Below are 17494 nucleotides of genomic sequence, written 5' to 3'. Positions count from 1 at the left end.
ATTTATCACTTACACCCAAAGGTACTTCCAATAACTTGTCTTATATAACAAAAACTTGTCAACTTAATAACCATGAAGAACAATGAGCACTAGCCTAATAAAAAATAAGACTTTATTCCTTTGATCATCAAGTCAAAGTCCATAACTTATTATTCTCAATTTATTTTCTCACTTATTTTTTTATAAATTATATTTTTATTCACATCCAAGCCAAGTCTAAAACTAAAGATTTCCTTCCACACCATTAAAAATACAAAATACAGACATTTTGTAACATAGAAACAAAAAAACAACCTTTGTCAGAAAAATGACATTTGTAATTTCAAACTTTTCTCCATCACTTGTTCAAAAGCCAATATTTTCATTTCCATATACAAAGCTTGAATCACTTTTAAATTAGAAGAAATGTAATATTATATTTGTTTGAATCTATTATAGAAATAATTTATGCATATATTACAAATAGTTTAACAACTTCCATGACCCTTAACCAAAACTATTATGTTTCTTCTTTATATCTATTACTTCTTCCTTTAAAATGATAATATAATTATTTGTCTATGTATTTCAATTTAAAATGTAATTTTAGTGAGGTTTGAGTCTGAGGAAGAACAAATTCAAACTCTCGATGTACTTGATTCATTAGATTGTGGATGTGCATTTTAAATTTTTGGACTTATACAAGATTATTACTAGATTGGTTGGACTTTGAGTTTGTAGATTATTAGACATTTTGTAATATAAATGAGTTTTAAAAACCTGATGTAGTAAAAAAGAAAATATATATATAGGCCCTCTAAAGCCCGGCCCTAAAGTCTTTAAAGAGGGCTTAGGGTAGGGTAAGGGCTTGAAGTTTAGACTTGTGACCCGCCCGACCCGGCCATATGCTGACTTTAGGGCCCGACCCGACCCCATAATATTTGAAGGGCTTTAAATGTTTAGGGCCGGGCTAGCCCGACCCGGCCCATTGCCCACCCCTAGTTCCAGTACAACATCATCAGGCATAATTTGGTCCATGTTTCATTGTCAAAGGGCAACCCTGCACGTAGTGCATCAAATTAGATAATTTTAAGCATCAAATTAGATAATTGCATGAAATTCATAGTAATCGTTTACCCCTGACTCCCTGAGCCTTCTATTGGGTTTTAGAGTCGGACCCATATATATACCTAACCGAGCCCAACCAAACCTTATTGGGCCTCATAGACAACAAAGATAAAATACGGCTCACAATAGCTACACTTGACGGAATCTCGCTAACATACGCAGTGAGATGCGTCTCAAAATACCAGCCAAACAAGTGCAAAACAGAAGACCAGTGATTATTTTAGATTCTTCCATACAAAATTGTAAGCTTTGTTTCAGATGATGGGTTGCACTAGTACTAGTACTGCTCTCATTTCTCACTCTCCCCATATCAACAACTCTTGCTTTACCTCAAAACAAAGAACAACAAGCTTTGTTCATTTCAACAGCAACACAAGAAGAAGAAGAACTAATAATAAGTATCAGTTTTTTCCAAATCAACTTATTAGTTATAAGAGGTTGGGTAGGATTGTTTGTTCAGCTGTTGAAGACTTAAATGGACAGAAACAACAGCTGGGTGGTGTTGGTTCTGTTCTTGAAGAAAAGCCCGGTAAGTTTTTTTGTTAAAGGAATGATTTTTATTCATATTTTGTTTATTTTAATTAAAGGGTATTATTTTTATTGGATTTTATAATCAATGACCTCAAAAAGGCAAAAACATTAGGCCCCTTGCTACTGTGACCTGTTGCCGAAGGTGCCAATAGAACTGTATGCAGAAATGTGTTTATTAGCCATTGTTAAGTCAATCCAGTTCTGTACCTGCACATGCTGAAATGCGGGTAGTTTTAGATTACAAGGAGTATTTAAAATATAATGCTCAAGTGAAGGGACAATTTAGTAGATATGGTGTAGTGATTCTCTATCCATACCACATACTTCACAAGCTTGACCACTAATGTGCATAAGTCTAGCAAGGTGATCTCTGGTTGGCACGATCTTATGGTAACATTTTCATGCAAATAGGGTGGATCTAGGGTACATTTCTTTCTGCCAAAAGACAAGGTAGTATTTGGAAAAACACCGCTGGTAATATGAAAGCTTAGTTGGTGGTAGGTGGATTCCATTTTTAATCAGTGCCCATTTGACGGTATCTTTCAATTGACTGTGGGGAAGGTTGATATTTTGGAGTTTGAGGCTAGTTCGAGTGTCAAACAGTCAGTCAAGGATATCAAACCTGAGTTTGGTAGTCGGTTCAGATTCCATTTTGAAAGCACAATATATAGGATGCGGATTGATATAGTACTGTTTCGGGTGAGAGAAAGGCAATAGATTTGGGTAATCCAACTCAAAACCAATTGGAAATTAATGGAGCGGCCCCGGCCCTGGATTTATATTGTTATCTGAGGCTTTAAATTCCCAATATGGGAATTTGCAAATGCCAACAACAGGAGAGAGGTGCTACTCTCTTGGAGTTTAGGATATCTTTTTTGGTTAGCTGAGTGTGTTCAGCATATTAGGAAATGTTATTGGGTCTCAGGTACTTGTAGTTATAGAACTGGTATTGAACCTGAGTAGAGTATTGTACATCTGGAAGCTGCTGTTACAAAAATTTTGTTTCTCTTGCAAGCGTTCTCCCTTTGGAAGATTTTGGAGCTACTACAGAGTAACAGAGAAGTGTAGACTTGGAGCCACTATTGATCTTTTAGAGTTGCGATCCAGAACTCTTAAGGTGCTTACAGTTTCTTGTGGGGCATGAGATACATGTTCAGGTCATAGGACAAGTCCTTGAATTCCTGCTGAGTGTATCTGTCTCACATAGAATTACCTCTGAGTGGGGATATGTTTCATGCCAATTCTGCGGTGAGTACACAATGCACAGTTATAAACTCCAACTAGTCTCTACGGAATCACCAAATGATGATCAATGATATAGCAGTCTCTAAGTCCTCATGTATTATTATATGTCTCCATCACTACTATCATTGTTTACACAGACTGTGTCTAATGAATGTAAAGCCATGGTGCTGACATCAGCAAGAAACCTGTTGAATATGGAAGGGGTGAATGCAATTTTGTCTTGATCCTCCAATCACCCCATACATGTATAATTTCATATTTCCATAATTAGGGGATATGAAAATATAATAAATGCCTTCTAATTTGCCTCCATGGTAAGTACAACCTAGTGAGTTTCGCTCATTGTTAGACTATATGAACTTGTATATGTAATATGTTCATGCAAATTAGTACGTTCCATATCCGATCCTGTGAAAATAAGTAGCACAATCCCAATCACTGCAAAATCATATACAGACCGTAATCAAAGTTTGCTACTTCCCTGAGGTTGGGGTTCGAAGAGCATGATGTATGAAAAGGGTGATGGTTTACTGCTCCGTTGATGTTCCTCTTTTATTGGTGAACAATAACAGAGTACTGCTTTATTTTCACAGAGTTAGGAAAATAGGCTCCCCTAATAACAGTTGGAATACACATCTAATGACATTGAGCCCCCCACCCCCTCCTTTCTTGTCTCCTAAGCTCAAAAGTATGATTTGGAGGCCATAAAAAAATGATGTAATGGCTAATTAGAAAACAAACAAAGAAAAGAAGGATTCTTCATTTGTTTAGTACTTTAGTCGCAACACCCAAAACTTTCTTTTAGAACGAATCACATAACTTTTAGAAAGAATCACATAACTTTGTAGGGAAACTCGCTGATATGGTTTCTACCATAGTGAATCTGATATCTTTCACGGTTGTTACGCGAAGTGTATTTTCCTCATATGCTTTCATCATGACATCGCCCTCCGATATGATCTAAATGTAGATCACCAAAGTTGATTTCTGCATCTCCTGTTCTGATCGTACTTCCTATTATAGTTTCTTGGCCACTTGAATCTGCGTCCCCCCCTCTTTTCTCTGTCCAAGTCCTTTATATGCATGTTGTGAACTTGTTTATAGAAAGAATTTAACTCCTTTTTGTTATCAGTTTTTAATGTTCTTCTTGTTTGAACTGTAGACCCTGGAGACAACTTAGAAGATGGAGCTATAGAAAATGCTGATCAAGCAGAAGGGTCAAATTCCGTTTATGATTTTCTCTATCCTAGTAAAGAGCTGCTCCCAGATGATAAAGAAATGAGCCTATTTGATCACCTTGAAGAGCTACGCCAGAGGTTATTTGTGTCGGTGTTGGCAGTGGGAGCTGCCATGTTGGGATGCTTTGCATTTTCTAAAGAACTGATTATGATCCTTGAAGCCCCTGTTAAATCCCAGGGAGTTAAGCTTTCTACAACTAGCTCCTGGAGAGTTTTTCTTTACTACTGTGAAGGTAACAGCGGACAATTTCTTTTTGTCAATAATTAGAAATCAAATGTCCATACAAATGATCACATACATGGAATAATGAATATTTATTTCTGTTTGTGAATTACGAAAACTCATTACTGTAATGTCTTCAATGGCACTATGGCAGGTATCTGGCTACTGTGGGCTTCTCTTAGGGAGCCCAATCATTCTGTATGAGATCATAGCCTTTGTTCTTCCAGGTCTCACGAGCTCCGAGAGAAGGTTCTTGGGGCCAATTGTTTTAGGCTCCTCGGTGCTTTTCTATGCCGGTATTTTCTTCTCCTACTCAGTTCTCACTCCAGCAGCCTTGAATTTCTTTGTCACCTATGCGGAAGGGGTGGTGGAATCACTATGGTCCATCGATCAGTACTTTGAATTTGTACTTGTTCTCATGTTCAGCACAGGCTTGTCTTTCCAGGTATGTAGCAACATAAGATTATCATTTACCAGGGAGATTCAAAAAGGAAACAAGAATCAGTTCTCTCAGACACAGGAAAAAGAGAAATGCGGAGAGATATCCCAAAAATATACCCGTATAAACGATAAGGTTTTTGTGGATTCCTATATCTCCAAATTATAAAAGTGAAGTACTTGTTTTGGAATCCACAAAAAAGCTGTCATTTGGATGGGCAGCTTTATGGTGCCTCCACTAAGGGGCACCTCCTTCAGCATTCCTTTAAGGGAACTATGGAAATTCTTCCAAGAACATGATGTCTTTTTTCTGGAACTTGTGAACCTAATAGTCGTACAATAAGGATACATATTACAGCATAGTTGCCTCCTTATCTAGCCAGCACAAATTCGAGGGACACATAGTCATTAATTTCATAACAATAGATGTTGATTCTTTGGATATTTGTTTCTGGAGGAATCTTTTTATCTTTTTATCATGATTAGAGTTGTTGGATAATTCCATCTTTTATCATCATGCGGTCACCTATTTAAGGAAATCCTTGTTTATTTAAGAGTCGTATTTCTTTTTCCAGGTTCCCGTTATACAACTTCTATTGGGACAAGTAGGTTTAGTGACCGGAGACCAAATGTTGTCAATTTGGAGATATGTTGTGGTTGGTGCAGTTGTTGTAGCAGCTGTTCTCACACCGTCAACTGATCCGCTGACACAGATGCTGTTAGCAGGACCTCTTTTGGGTCTCTACTTGGGCGGTGCATGGATGGCAAAACTAACTGGACGTTAACTGGATGGTGGATGCTGCGCTGCATTACTTCATGCCAAGAACATAGTTTTCTTTTCATCAACACTGCCATATTATACACAATATGCCTGTTTACTTTGAGTATTTATCATATAGCAGATAATGTCAAATTGTTGTATTCCTTCTTGACATTGCTGTGAAAGGGGAATGGCATAAATTCATTTTATATGTAACCTAAATCTTCATATAAAATAGTAGGGACAGTAAACTTCTTTAGCATCTCTAAGTGTGGAAAAACTTTGATTTGTCCCTTTTAAGAAATTTGTTTGTTTACATACACCATCAGTGCATAGTGCATACCACCCATGCTTCCACAGTGTTTACATTCTTAAGTGAAATGCGTGTATTATCTCGCATAGTCACACTCAAGATTGTGTTAAAGACGTTTTGAAATTTCACTTTGTTGGAATTACGACATATTTGTAAACTTAGAACTTTTTTTCTATTTTCTCGTTGTTCAAGCCCAATTGCATCATGGGATTGGTCCTATTATTGGGCTGGAAAAAAACAGGAAAAAAAAAATGGGGAGGCTGGAAAAAGGTACCTTACTCGAACTCTGAAATCATATACAGATGGTATTCAAGAGACTATTCAGGTAAAGCCTATTTCATAACTTATTCTTTCTTGCCTGCCCATCTTTTCAAAATTGTATTTTGAGTATTCTTTTTGTTAGAAAGTATGTTTTTTTTTCCTACTTTGTATGTTGTTGTTTCTTATTATATTATTGTTATGCTTGTTTTTGTTACTGTAGTTGTTTCAAGAAGCACCTGCTTCTACACTTGATAAAGTACCATGGGAACAAGTGGTTGCAATGGCAGACCAAGTATCAAAACAGGCTACAATAGGTATTATTCTCTATTTTTTTTTTTTGTCTTTTCATATGTACTTGGAGTAATACCTTTAGTATCTGTTTGTGGGGGGTAGGTATAGAAGTAATTTTGTTCTGTACGTTGTTAATAATGAGAGGTGAGGCATGAATTTAATTGATGGTATGATGGTTGCATTTGGATTAAGTAATTAAGTGTGGCTTCTTTACTGTTTTAGTTGAGAAATTATTTGTGGGTGCGGGTTCTGCGAATGTAAGCATAGAGAAATGTGGTAGGATGTTGGGGAAGGTCTATGAGGGAAGTGCGCCATGTTGCTTATAAAGGAACGTAAATGTTGACTTTTAGCATCAAACTGTGTAGTCCCACACCACCACAATGTGCTCTCAAAGTTCCATTAGTATTCTGTTTTGAAGTGGTCATTAATTGTAGCTATTTCTTCATGGCTTTAAAGTATTCCATGGTCTCGGGCTGCTAACAAGTATCCCCATGTGTTGCTCCCAGTATAGCCTTCTCTCAGGTAAGAAAAAAATCCTAGCAATAAGAAACGGTGTTATCCTGCTCTTTCCAGGACTAGTGTTCATCTTATGGAAATACCCTGGCACAACTTAGGGCCATCTCGTGTTACTACTCAAGATTACATTATTGGGTAGCAAAAAACTCGGGGACGCTCCTTATTTTATCTCACTACTTTTTATCTTATATTTTTAGCATATAAATTGAGTGGGAACTTAATTTTAAATGTATGTTAGGGAAAATCAACATAGTTATATCTCAAGTTGATTTCCCAATTGCTATTGAGCTTAGCATTGTACGTGGCATACATTTCAATCATGTTGATGAAAAAGAAAATAAAGGTAATTTCTAATGGTTCATCTTCTCCCTGTTTTATGATCACTTCCCATCTTAATCACATATTGATTTTAGTCTTTTTAGACAACTGAGTTAGCCAGGAAAGTTACTATGTATACATGTACTTCTGGAATCAAGTCATTCCTCATGGTTGCAAGTCATTACTCATGGTTGTTTCCTATACAGCTGGGTTGCTATGGAAAGAGGCAACGACAGAATTGCAAGCACTGGAAGAAAACATGAGTGTTTACTTCAAAATGCTTCAGGGGCTCCTCCTGCTTTCTCTTGGGACTAAAGTTGGTACTGGACCTACTCTTTCTTCCTGTATCCATGCATCTGCAAAGAAAGTTGTTGAGTGCAGTTTAACATTTTTGAGAGAGGCAGTCTTATCGTATGGTAATATTCTCCTTCTTTGCCTGTCTTTTCAACAACATCTGATTTGTATAAATATCTGGAGATATAATGGATGGAACTGCATCTTGGTCTTTTGTTCTTCTTCTCCTTTTCTTAGGTGCTTAATTGCTTTAGCTTTTCTATAGCATTGCTACATGGTAAAAGTTTCTTCTTGTTATTTTTTTTTAGATGAATGCACTTGTTGTTGTTTGCAAATTGAAAGTGTGAGACTTGTTTGTAGGAATGCGATGATTGAACTTTTAAAAATTGATGTGCAGATACTCGCAGTTTGACTCTTATCCTGCCGCTAGCTGGCACTGTGTGGGAGGCTTGTGAGTCCCTGAAGAAGACTCCCACCACAAACTACACAGCCATTGGGCAAGGCATAACACAGGCAGCAGTATCTGTGAAGGATGTAGTGTGTGAGCTGAAGGAGCTGAAGCCAGGTAATAATGATCCAGTAGATGATGCTCTTGATAGGGCTGCTGCTGCTGAAACTTCCCATGAGTCCCACAGTAATCACAGTTCAAGTGAAGATGACCTTGGTGATGATTTGAACGAAGAAGAAGAGGTGAAGGCACCAATGAGAATCTTCGTTGGAGGATTAGGAGAGAAACAGAGGCTGATTTACAAAAGACGTTCTTGTCTCTAGGGACAGTTAAATCCATTGAGTTTGTTAAAACCAGCAGCCGTAGTTTTGCTTACGTGGATTTCCAACCTTCCTCGGATAAGTCCCTCAGTCCCTCGGTCAATATATATATATATATATATATATATATACTGACCGAGCTGAAGATAGGGATATATATATATATATATATATATATATATATATATATATATTCCCCCCCTCCCCCCCTTTCATTTCATTTATTTACTTGTACATATCATTGCATTTAGGTTGATACTGTGTTGTGTTGAACTTGATAATATGGCAGTATAACGGATGTGTATGGAAAGGAGGGAGATTGAGACTCGAGAAGGCTAAGGAGCATTATCTAGTTCGCCTGAGGTGAGAGTGGGAAGAAGATGTTGAAGTTGCTCAGGACAACATTGACATTGCAGAAAAGCCAAAGCTCTTGACCCAAGATAAGACACAGCTTAAGATATTCTTTCCCAGGTTACACGAGGTAATTCTTATATCGTGGGTCATTTTTGACAGATTATATTAAGATATGTTGAAATTGAAATTTTTTATGCAGATTAAATCAGTAACTTATGGTGTTTCAGGTTGAACTTTGAACAAGAGCTCAAAGAGGGCAACCCATCAGAGAAAAATTGCTTCAGTTTGAACAAGAGCTCAAAGATAGGTAGAATTTGCAGGACTTGAGGTTTGCTCAATTGTTATTGGACTTTTATATGCAACAGTTCTAAGATTTTTGGTTTCAATGTAACCAGGCATGCGTTTTTGCTGTCTGGAAGTCAATTTTTTTAGGTGAACTATTTACTCGGGTATTTGATATCTTGTTTATCGTAACAGTGGATAGATTCAGGGCTTATTTGTTTGTTTGTTTATCGTAACATTATCTTGATTTAATTCAGCTAGAGAAACTGTTTTATGAGGAATAATATGGAGTGGTGGTAAATATGCCTAGCAATAGCATCACCATTCACCACAGCATTTGTTTAATTTTTGCAAATGATTAAAAAAGTATAACTGCACTACTCCGTCGTCGGTTGAACAGTTGTGACTGTTATGCTTGGTTTCGAAAGCAACCCTTTGTCGCTGGTAAATATAACTAGCGTCATAATTATTCACCCGTAATACAAATTCACAAACGGTTCACTATTCTTGGCATCTAATTTTAGATGAGAAATTTGGGTAAGAGAAATCAGTTAACATAATTCTTGAAACGAACCACACTGTTGGTTCACTGGTGATCGATTTCTTGCGAAGATGATAGTATTGCCACCGAAATGTATTTTCAAAAGGAAAATTGTAGGTACCATATTGTGTTACACCACTCCCACAGCGTTTAAGCATAGAATCTCGATGCATTTTACTTGGATCACTTACAAAAGCTACTGGTGAAAACCGCACCTCGATCACTTACAATGGTATTTGGCATTCCATGTAATTTGAAGATGTTGTCAATGTAAACATGAGCAATGACTGAAGCATTTTAAGGACGAGAAACAGCAACAAAATGTGCATATTTAGATAGGCAATCAACAACCACCATGATAACACTCTTCCCATTTGAAACCGGTAGCCCTTCGATAAAATCCATGGAAACATCAGTCCATATTATAGTGGGTATAGGCAGAGGTTGGAGTAAACCAGGTGAAGCAACTGGTTTAGACTTATTCTTTTGACAAATATCACACGGAGTAACATAATCACGAATGAAGCGACGCATACCCCGCTAATAGAATGAACGCTTAACACGATGATAGGTTCGTAAATAACCTGAGTGGCCTGCAGCAGCGGAATCACGGAATTCTTGCAAAATATGTGATAGCCAGGTTGAATTTGGTCCGAGCACCAAAGAGCCCTTGTACTTGAGAACTCCATTTTCATTGGTAAACTTGTCAGAATGTCCATTTCCAATCTATTGCAGCTCTGTCTGAACCCATGAGTCTTCTTGGACAGAAGTTTTCAAGTCTTCCAACCAAGTCATTTGTGGAAAAGATATAGCCAGAAGTTCTTGATTATCATGTTGTCTTGATAATGCATCAGCCACCTTGTTATCAACACCACGCCCATCTCATAATCATACCCAAGTAACTTTATAACCCATTTTTGCTGTGCAGGGGTTGTTGCTTTAGCGTGTAGAAAATAGCGAAGACTTTCATGGTCGGTCCGAATTTTAAAATGGCGACCAAGGATATATGGCCTGCCATTTATTAACTGCATGTATCACAGCATGCATCTCCTTTTCATAGGTTGATAAACCTTGATTTCTGTCACATAAAGATTTGCTAGTATATACCAATGGTTTGCCTTCTTGCATCAAAACAACATCGGTGCCTGTGTGAACCCTGTTCATACCTTTTAACCTCACACCTCCAATCTCCTCTGTCTCTTCTCGAAGATGAGACTCTCTCTCTTGTGAACCTTTCAGCTGAACCCGTTTAGGGCTGCCTACGTACCCCCGATTCTCCGGGGGATCAAGCTGTGCCGCCGTAGTTCTCTACTCCTACCCGTCTCTTCTTTCTCTCGTAACCGCCCCTCTTATTCTCATCTCCTTTCTTTCTCTCGTAACCGCTCTCTCCTCTTCTAACTGTCCACCTCTCGCATTCCTTATCGCGGACTGGATATTGTACACCTGACACCGATTTCACTATCTTACATCTTCTTGAGTCACTGAACCCCTCCTTGCCCCTCTGTCTCTCTGGAGTCCACGTCCCTTTAATGTTTTGCGGACTGGATCCTATGCTCTCTCTCCCTTGTGCCTTATGTTACCTCCGTCCATGAGACGTGTCATCCTGATAGTCATGAATTTAGCCGATACAGATGCCCCCTCTCGGCCCCCGGAACCACGCGACGAACTCTGTTCAGGGGTCCGAGATATCCTCTACTTACTTGATTCGTGATTCCTTACTCTAGTTCACGATGGGTCTTTTCCCCTTGGCCCTCACTCTTCACAATCAATCATCATCTCTGCAAAGTGTCTCAATCAATCGGTTCTCGTACATAGAACTCATTAGAATATCCGCGAAGGGTCGCATCCCTTTCGCTCTCACTCTTCCAACTCACCTATTGTCTACGAAAGGTCTCACCCCCTTCGCACTTACCCATGGAACTCAATATCACGTCCTCAAAGGGCCTCATCCCCTCCATTTCTCTTTTGTAGAGCTCAACAATATATCCGCGAAGGGTCTCAACCCCTTCGCTCTTATTCGTAACAGTCAACATCTCCATAAGGGTCTCATCCCATTCTCCTCAGCGCTCTGTAACACTCCACATCATGTTTTTGGGGGCTTCGTCCCCCCACTCTCTCGGGCTTAAGGCGCTCATTTTGCCCCAAGCTTGATTCGACATCAAGGGTCCACGAAGGGGCTCATCCCCCTCTCTCGGCTTATAGGCAGCTCATTTTGCCCCAAGCTTGATTCGACACTGCGGTCCATGAAGGGCTCATCCCCCCCCGCTCTCTGGCTTATAGGCAGCTCATTTTGCCCCAAACTTGATTCGGACACTGCGGTCCACGAAGGGCTCATCCCCCCCGCTGTCTTTGGTCAGCTGTGAAGCCTAATGGGGACAGCTCAGTTTGCCCCCAAGTTTTATTCGGACATCTAGTCCGCGAAGGGCTCATCCCCCCCGCTGTCTTTGGTCAGCTGTGAAGCCTGATAGGGGCAGTTCAGTTTGCCCCCAAGTTATTTTTGTTCATAGCCCAATACTCATGAAACAATTGGAAGAAGTATGCTCTCTATTTCATTGATATAACATTCAACACAAACTATCATTCCTCGGCTCACTCAGCAATATGTAAAAGCAAGCTTCCTCTCTTTTAATTGAAAAACTAAACAAAGACCCTGAGGTTCTCCGTATATCTAGTACGGGGCTCGACTCTGGTCTAACTCAATGTTATATCATGCAATACACATTTAATGGAGACAGTAAACTTTTTGACGACAATATAGTGTATGCAAATACGGTAGTAAATGAGGTGAGATGGATCCATCTCTCAACACCAGCTCAATTTCAACTCTGTTCTGCGAATCTTTATCTTTCTCTGTAACCTGAAACTTTCATATTCGAGTGTTGCACAAATAACTCATGAGTTTTAACGAAGAACATTAATTCAGCATAGATATTTGCATACAAATATAATTGGCGATCATGTGCTCCAAAATAGTGTACCATCCGTCTTACCCTGAGGTGTACAACCACGTTTATCATTCATAGTCCGCGACCTCCCAGAGCGAGTAGGTTCGCGGAATATCATGAGGTTTGGGGATAACCCAACTCTATCCCCACACATATCTCTACCAAGGATGGGGACAAGACTTGCCTGCCCCCAGTGCAACACTGGTCGAAGACTGAGTCACCACTCGTCCGTCTATTATGTTCATGACAACAACATAAGAAGTTACCTGCCGCGGTATGTCTCTTCATCTCTTTTGCAATCAACTTACCATTCATATTTGGACGCTCCAATCCGCATAACTCAATCTCAAACTCTGGATCTCCTTGTTCCTTTGCCTCAAAATCATTCAGCCGTCGATATCAGATAGCTCGAAGCGTATCCGGAGACAACTCGGCCATGCCCCCAAGTGTTAATTAGGACACCCATTCATGCCCTTTTCATTCTTCAGAGTATAATTGCCACCTAACAAATCGATCGGTAAACTAGAATCAGCTGCACTACAATTTCAGCCTTAACGCCATTGGCGATTCACAAGTAGCCAACCCAAAACTTCCACCATCCATAGAATCCCACGCGCCCGAATCAGATACCCAGCTCAGATTCCAATCACATCAAAATAGAATATACAACCTGCCCTAAAATCAGATCCGTCCACGGCCTAACCTGACTTGCTGACCATACCATCGATGCTACAGTCTCTGTCGCTGTTCCTGCTCTCCCAGCTATTCCGTCTCACACTTGTTGCTCCCATTTCGATAATTGCAAAGACACACTTTTGAATATCTTTGCAAGAAGTATCTTGCTGAAAAGAAATGGATTCTGTTATTGACCGACTCCATTCCGCGGACTCGAGGTACGTCGGTTCAACCAATTTCTCACTCTATACAGCGGCCATGGTTGAGATTCTTGACTTCCAGTTGATAAATGATGAGTTTCCCATGAGTAAGTGCTGAATTAAGACGAGGTTAGTCCCCATTCACTTAACTGCATAGGAACACTTACGTGGAAATTATGTTCCTGAACCAAAAACCATGACGGATGAAATGGCTCTGATGGTTCCTGAAAGGTAATTTTTGGCGTAACGGGTTTTGTACCAGCAACAGTAATTTTTGATCCTTTGTACCACACTCTGTTGTCTTTCCGATTCTTCGAGAAACCTAACACATCCTGACCCATTCGATTCCAGTAGCCACGACAAATAGCTACAAATACATGCACCAAAAGACGATATGGGAGGCGATCAATTGTAGTTGATATCTGGTCCTTCAGGAGCTGCATTCGGCTCCGAACATCTGGGCCCTTCGAAGATTGGATGATCATTTTCAATTTTGTTGCACTCTGCATTCTTGAATTATCTGCAAGTTTCTCCCCAATCGCTTGTAGCCAGTCCCTAAACTTGGATCTCAGCATAACGGCTTCCACCATTTGGTATACAAGAACCCCATGACCTTAATTGGGTTTCTATCCTTGGCCGCAGCACATCAAGAATTCTCTTCATGGAGTTCAAAAGGATTCCCAACTCTTCAGGGACAGAATAGACGCAGTCGGTACGCTTAGCAAGTTTCTGGATGTATCTAAACCCAAATTTCTTAGGAGCCAGATTGTCCTTCAAAGGTGATATAACGTCTGAACACTGTTTCTCCAAAGCCTCCACAATTGCCTTCTCAACGTCTTGTCTAATTTGCAGGACTCAAGTAGTGATAGTCACTTATCTTGAATCCAGAGGATGATGTATAAGTGAAACAATTCCTTCACATCAACTCCTCCTTTTATAGGATTGATATTCCAGCTGGCAAGATCTTTCTGAAAATCCGCAGCTGCAACTACAAGTTCTACTACAGGAGGAGAGGGCCCTGTAGGTGGGCATGCAACAAGGAACGAACGCAGTCTACTTGAAAGTTCCACACTGTATATGGATGAAGAAATACTTGGCAGGTCTATAAAATTGTGGGCAGACCCCATCCTCTTCAGCTGATCGACTTCTCATTCCTCAAACTGTCTAGCGCCCAACACCATTCGGATCCTTGACATTCTTTCCACTGCCCTTGTTTCCTCAACCATTTCACCCTTGATAACCGCAACCGAGGCCTTCATGGCGTTAGCACTTGGGTCTCTACGCTCTTGCATCTTACCAAGACGACAGCCTGGGCCTCTGAGCTTTCTCTTTCCCACACCCAATCTCGACTCGAACCCTTCTCCTCTCTCTGTTACGACTTCTTTTCCCTATTCTCTGGAAAGGTGCCCTCTTTACTTGGTTTTCCCAAACCCCAAATAGTGTTGGCTGCCCCATTTTTGCTCACCCACCTAGTGATATTTCCAATCGTTCGCCAGCACAATCAGCCCTTCATTGTCTTGTGAAGCAACAATCCCATTACGCAGAACGGATTTCTAGTGCTATATCCAAGCTGCCAAAGGTCTCGTCAGATTCTCCATGAACTAGCAAATTTAGCAGATTCCAATAAAATCCACAAACCGCACCGATGCATGTCAACATATGTATAATATGCAAAAGAGGAAAAAGAACACAAAACACTACACAAATCAAAACCCATGTACGGTTAGAATAATGGCGTTAACTCCAACCATTTACTGCCGCGCTTCCACAGCCAGCACAACATAACAAGCAGAGGAGCCAGGCTTTGCAACCTACAATCCAACAATTCACAATTCCATATAAAACCAAATCCACCACCCCGATTGTCCTAAACTATAGTACTATACACTAACATCCCCATGTTCAACTAAGCCTTCTTCACAAGAACAACAATTTTCTAGACCAAAATAAATTGCAACTACAACTCTCAAATAAAAACATTGGCAGACACAGTACCATAGAATATGAAAGAGATAAAAGAAAAGAGAAACAATATTGAAACCACCCAACAGGGACAAGCTGCCCTTTATAGCTTAGCGGCAAGCTCACCCTAATGCAACTTTGGACACTTCCATGAACCATTCATCCAAGGTACGACCTGCAAAGGGATTTTTGAATATGGTCAGCAACTCCACTCATCAGTAAAGACCATACCTGAATCGCAACAACACATCGAAGAAACAGCTACTGAGTAAAGCTGCATGACACGAATAAGATGGAAATATTTAATGCAAATAAGAAGTAAATAAACTGTGATTATAGTATGAGAGCGAAGTATCATTAGAACTGTAATTCCTTGACGCCATGTTGATGGACGAATTCCAGCACAAAAACCCAACCAAACCAAACTAACGGAGCATTATTCAATGCCCATGGACTGGCAATAAACCAATATCACCCACCAATCACGCCAATTCATCTAGCCCTCTCTTCAACCCCTTTAGACCAAACAATATCTTCTATAAACATTATCTACTGTCGGTGATGGAGATGGTACTGTGTTAAGGTTGTTATGAACGTCTGCACAGAAAATTAGAAACTTGTTCGAAGAAAGTTCCAATCTTCAGATCTTGTTCCCGCGATCCATTTGACCCTTCCTCCGTTTTGGAAAACCCAACTCTGCCTCGGATCTGTATGACCCTTTCCTTTCCCAAGTTGACATAAAAATCTCATCCTGTAAAACTCGTTCATGAAAGAAAATTCACTCTATCATCATCAATAGACCGAGAGAACCCCGACCCATGGTTTATCATCGGCTTTTTGTTTCCTGTCCCCACAAACGGCGCCATTGTGTGAACCCTGTTCATACCTTTTAACCTCACACCTCCAATCTCCTCTGTCTCTTCTCGAAGATGAGACTCTCTCTCTTGTGAACCTTTCAAATTTGAACCCGCTTAGGGTCGCCTCACGCACCCGATTCTCCGGGGGATCAAGCTGTGCCGCCGTAGTTCTCTACTCCTACCCCTCTCTTCTTTCTCTCATAACCGCCCCTCTTATTTTCATCTCTTTTCTTTCTCTCGTAACCGCTCTCTCCTCTTCTAACTGTCCACCTCTCGCATTCCTTATCGCGGACTGGATATTGTACACCTGACCCCGGTTTCACTATCTTACATCTTCTTGAGTCACTGAACCCCTCCTTGCCCCTCTGTCTCTCTGGAGTCCACGTCCCTTTAATGTTTTGCGGACTGGATCCTATGCTCTCTCTCCCTTGTGCCTTATGTTACCTCCGTCCATGAGACGTGTCATCCTGATAGTCATGAATTTGGCCGATACAGTGCCAGTTCCAGAAGCATCACTCTCAATGATAAAAATCTTTGAGAAATTTGGAAGTGCCAAAACTGGAGTAGTTGCCATTGCTGACTTTAGAAGTTGGAATGAATTTTCTCCTTCCTCTGTCCATTTAAATGAGTCTTTCTTGAGAAGTTTAGTTAATGGAGCACTAATCAATCCGTAATTCCTTAAAAACTTACGATAATATTCTGTCATCCCTAAGAATCCTCTTAAGCTCTTCAATGATTTTGGTACCGGCCAAACAACCATACTTGCAATTTTCTGGGCGTCCGCTGATACTCCATGTTCGGACATAATGTGTCCTAGATACTCCACACGTCTCGCCAAAACACACACTTAGATTGTTTAGCAAACAAGGTATGTTGTCGAAGAAGTAAGATCCATAGTTTTTGCAATATGCTCCAAATGTTCTTCCCAGGAAGCGCTATAAATGAGAATGTCATCGAAAAAAACTAGAATGAATCGCCAAAGAAATGGCCTGAAAATGTCATCCATAAGACTTTGAAACGTTGATGGCGCATTGGTTAGGCCAATAGGCATTACCAAAAATTCGTAGTGTTGCGTTATGAGTTCTAAACGCTGTTTTAAGCATAGTACAAGATATCCCAATATATCGCGATATTTGTCGATATCTATCTAGATTTCAGAGAAAGATATATAAATATCTCGATATGTTCAGAGATATATACGACTGCAAATATCGGTGATATTTCAACGATATTTGTGATATTTTGGGATATTTTGGGATATTTGGAGATATTTGGCGATATTTTGTATATGTAACAGTTTTATTTAATATTTACTATTATATTTTAAATAAATATAAATAATGTATCATGATATATTAAGAAATATCCACAATAT

The 17494-nt window shown here is 39.9% G+C and overlaps 2 protein-coding genes and 1 pseudogene across 2 annotated transcripts; 2 read left to right on the top strand and 1 right to left on the bottom strand.

Annotated features, from left to right (window-relative positions):
- The first annotated feature begins 1327 nt into the window (after window positions 1-1327).
- On the top strand, window positions 1328-5804 carry LOC147494577 (sec-independent protein translocase protein TATC, chloroplastic-like). Its single transcript, XM_086569035.1, is given in 5 exon segments — window positions 1328-1636; window positions 4046-4308; window positions 4310-4354; window positions 4499-4789; window positions 5358-5804. Coding segments are annotated over 5 exon segments (1080 nt in total). The 5' UTR covers window positions 1328-1365; the 3' UTR covers window positions 5568-5804.
- A 118-nt stretch (window positions 5805-5922) lies between these two features.
- On the top strand, window positions 5923-9151 carry LOC147494576 (uncharacterized). Its single transcript, XM_086568177.1, has 7 exons — window positions 5923-5960; window positions 6048-6180; window positions 6337-6430; window positions 7448-7657; window positions 7933-8401; window positions 8593-8784; window positions 8885-9151. The coding sequence occupies exons 1-5, from the start codon at window positions 5923-5925 to the stop codon at window positions 8304-8306; spliced, it is 849 nt and encodes a 282-aa protein (XP_086424303.1). The 3' UTR covers window positions 8307-8401; window positions 8593-8784; window positions 8885-9151.
- A 4268-nt stretch (window positions 9152-13419) lies between these two features.
- LOC147494575 (uncharacterized) lies at window positions 13420-14592 on the bottom strand (annotated as a pseudogene).
- Between the last annotated feature and the right edge of the window lie 2902 nt (window positions 14593-17494).

This window comes from Coptis chinensis, chromosome 6 (assembly GCF_015680905.1).
Source record: "Coptis chinensis isolate HL-2020 chromosome 6, ASM1568090v1, whole genome shotgun sequence".
Lineage (NCBI taxonomy): Eukaryota > Viridiplantae > Streptophyta > Magnoliopsida > Ranunculales > Ranunculaceae > Coptis > Coptis chinensis.
The sequence above is the reverse complement of the archived record's forward strand: the minus strand, read 5'-3'. Positions and strand labels throughout refer to the sequence as shown.

Bases quoted from the DNA above. Each gene is read 5' to 3' on its own strand.
- LOC147494576 (XM_086568177.1), top strand. From the start codon at position 5,923: ATGCGTGTATTATCTCGCATAGTCACACTCAAGATTGT. The intron at 6,431-7,447 runs GTATTATTCTCT...TTTCCTATACAG, and splicing joins ATCAAAACAGGCTACAATAG to CTGGGTTGCTATGGAAAGAG. The intron at 7,658-7,932 runs GTAATATTCTCC...ATTGATGTGCAG, and splicing joins AGAGGCAGTCTTATCGTATG to ATACTCGCAGTTTGACTCTT.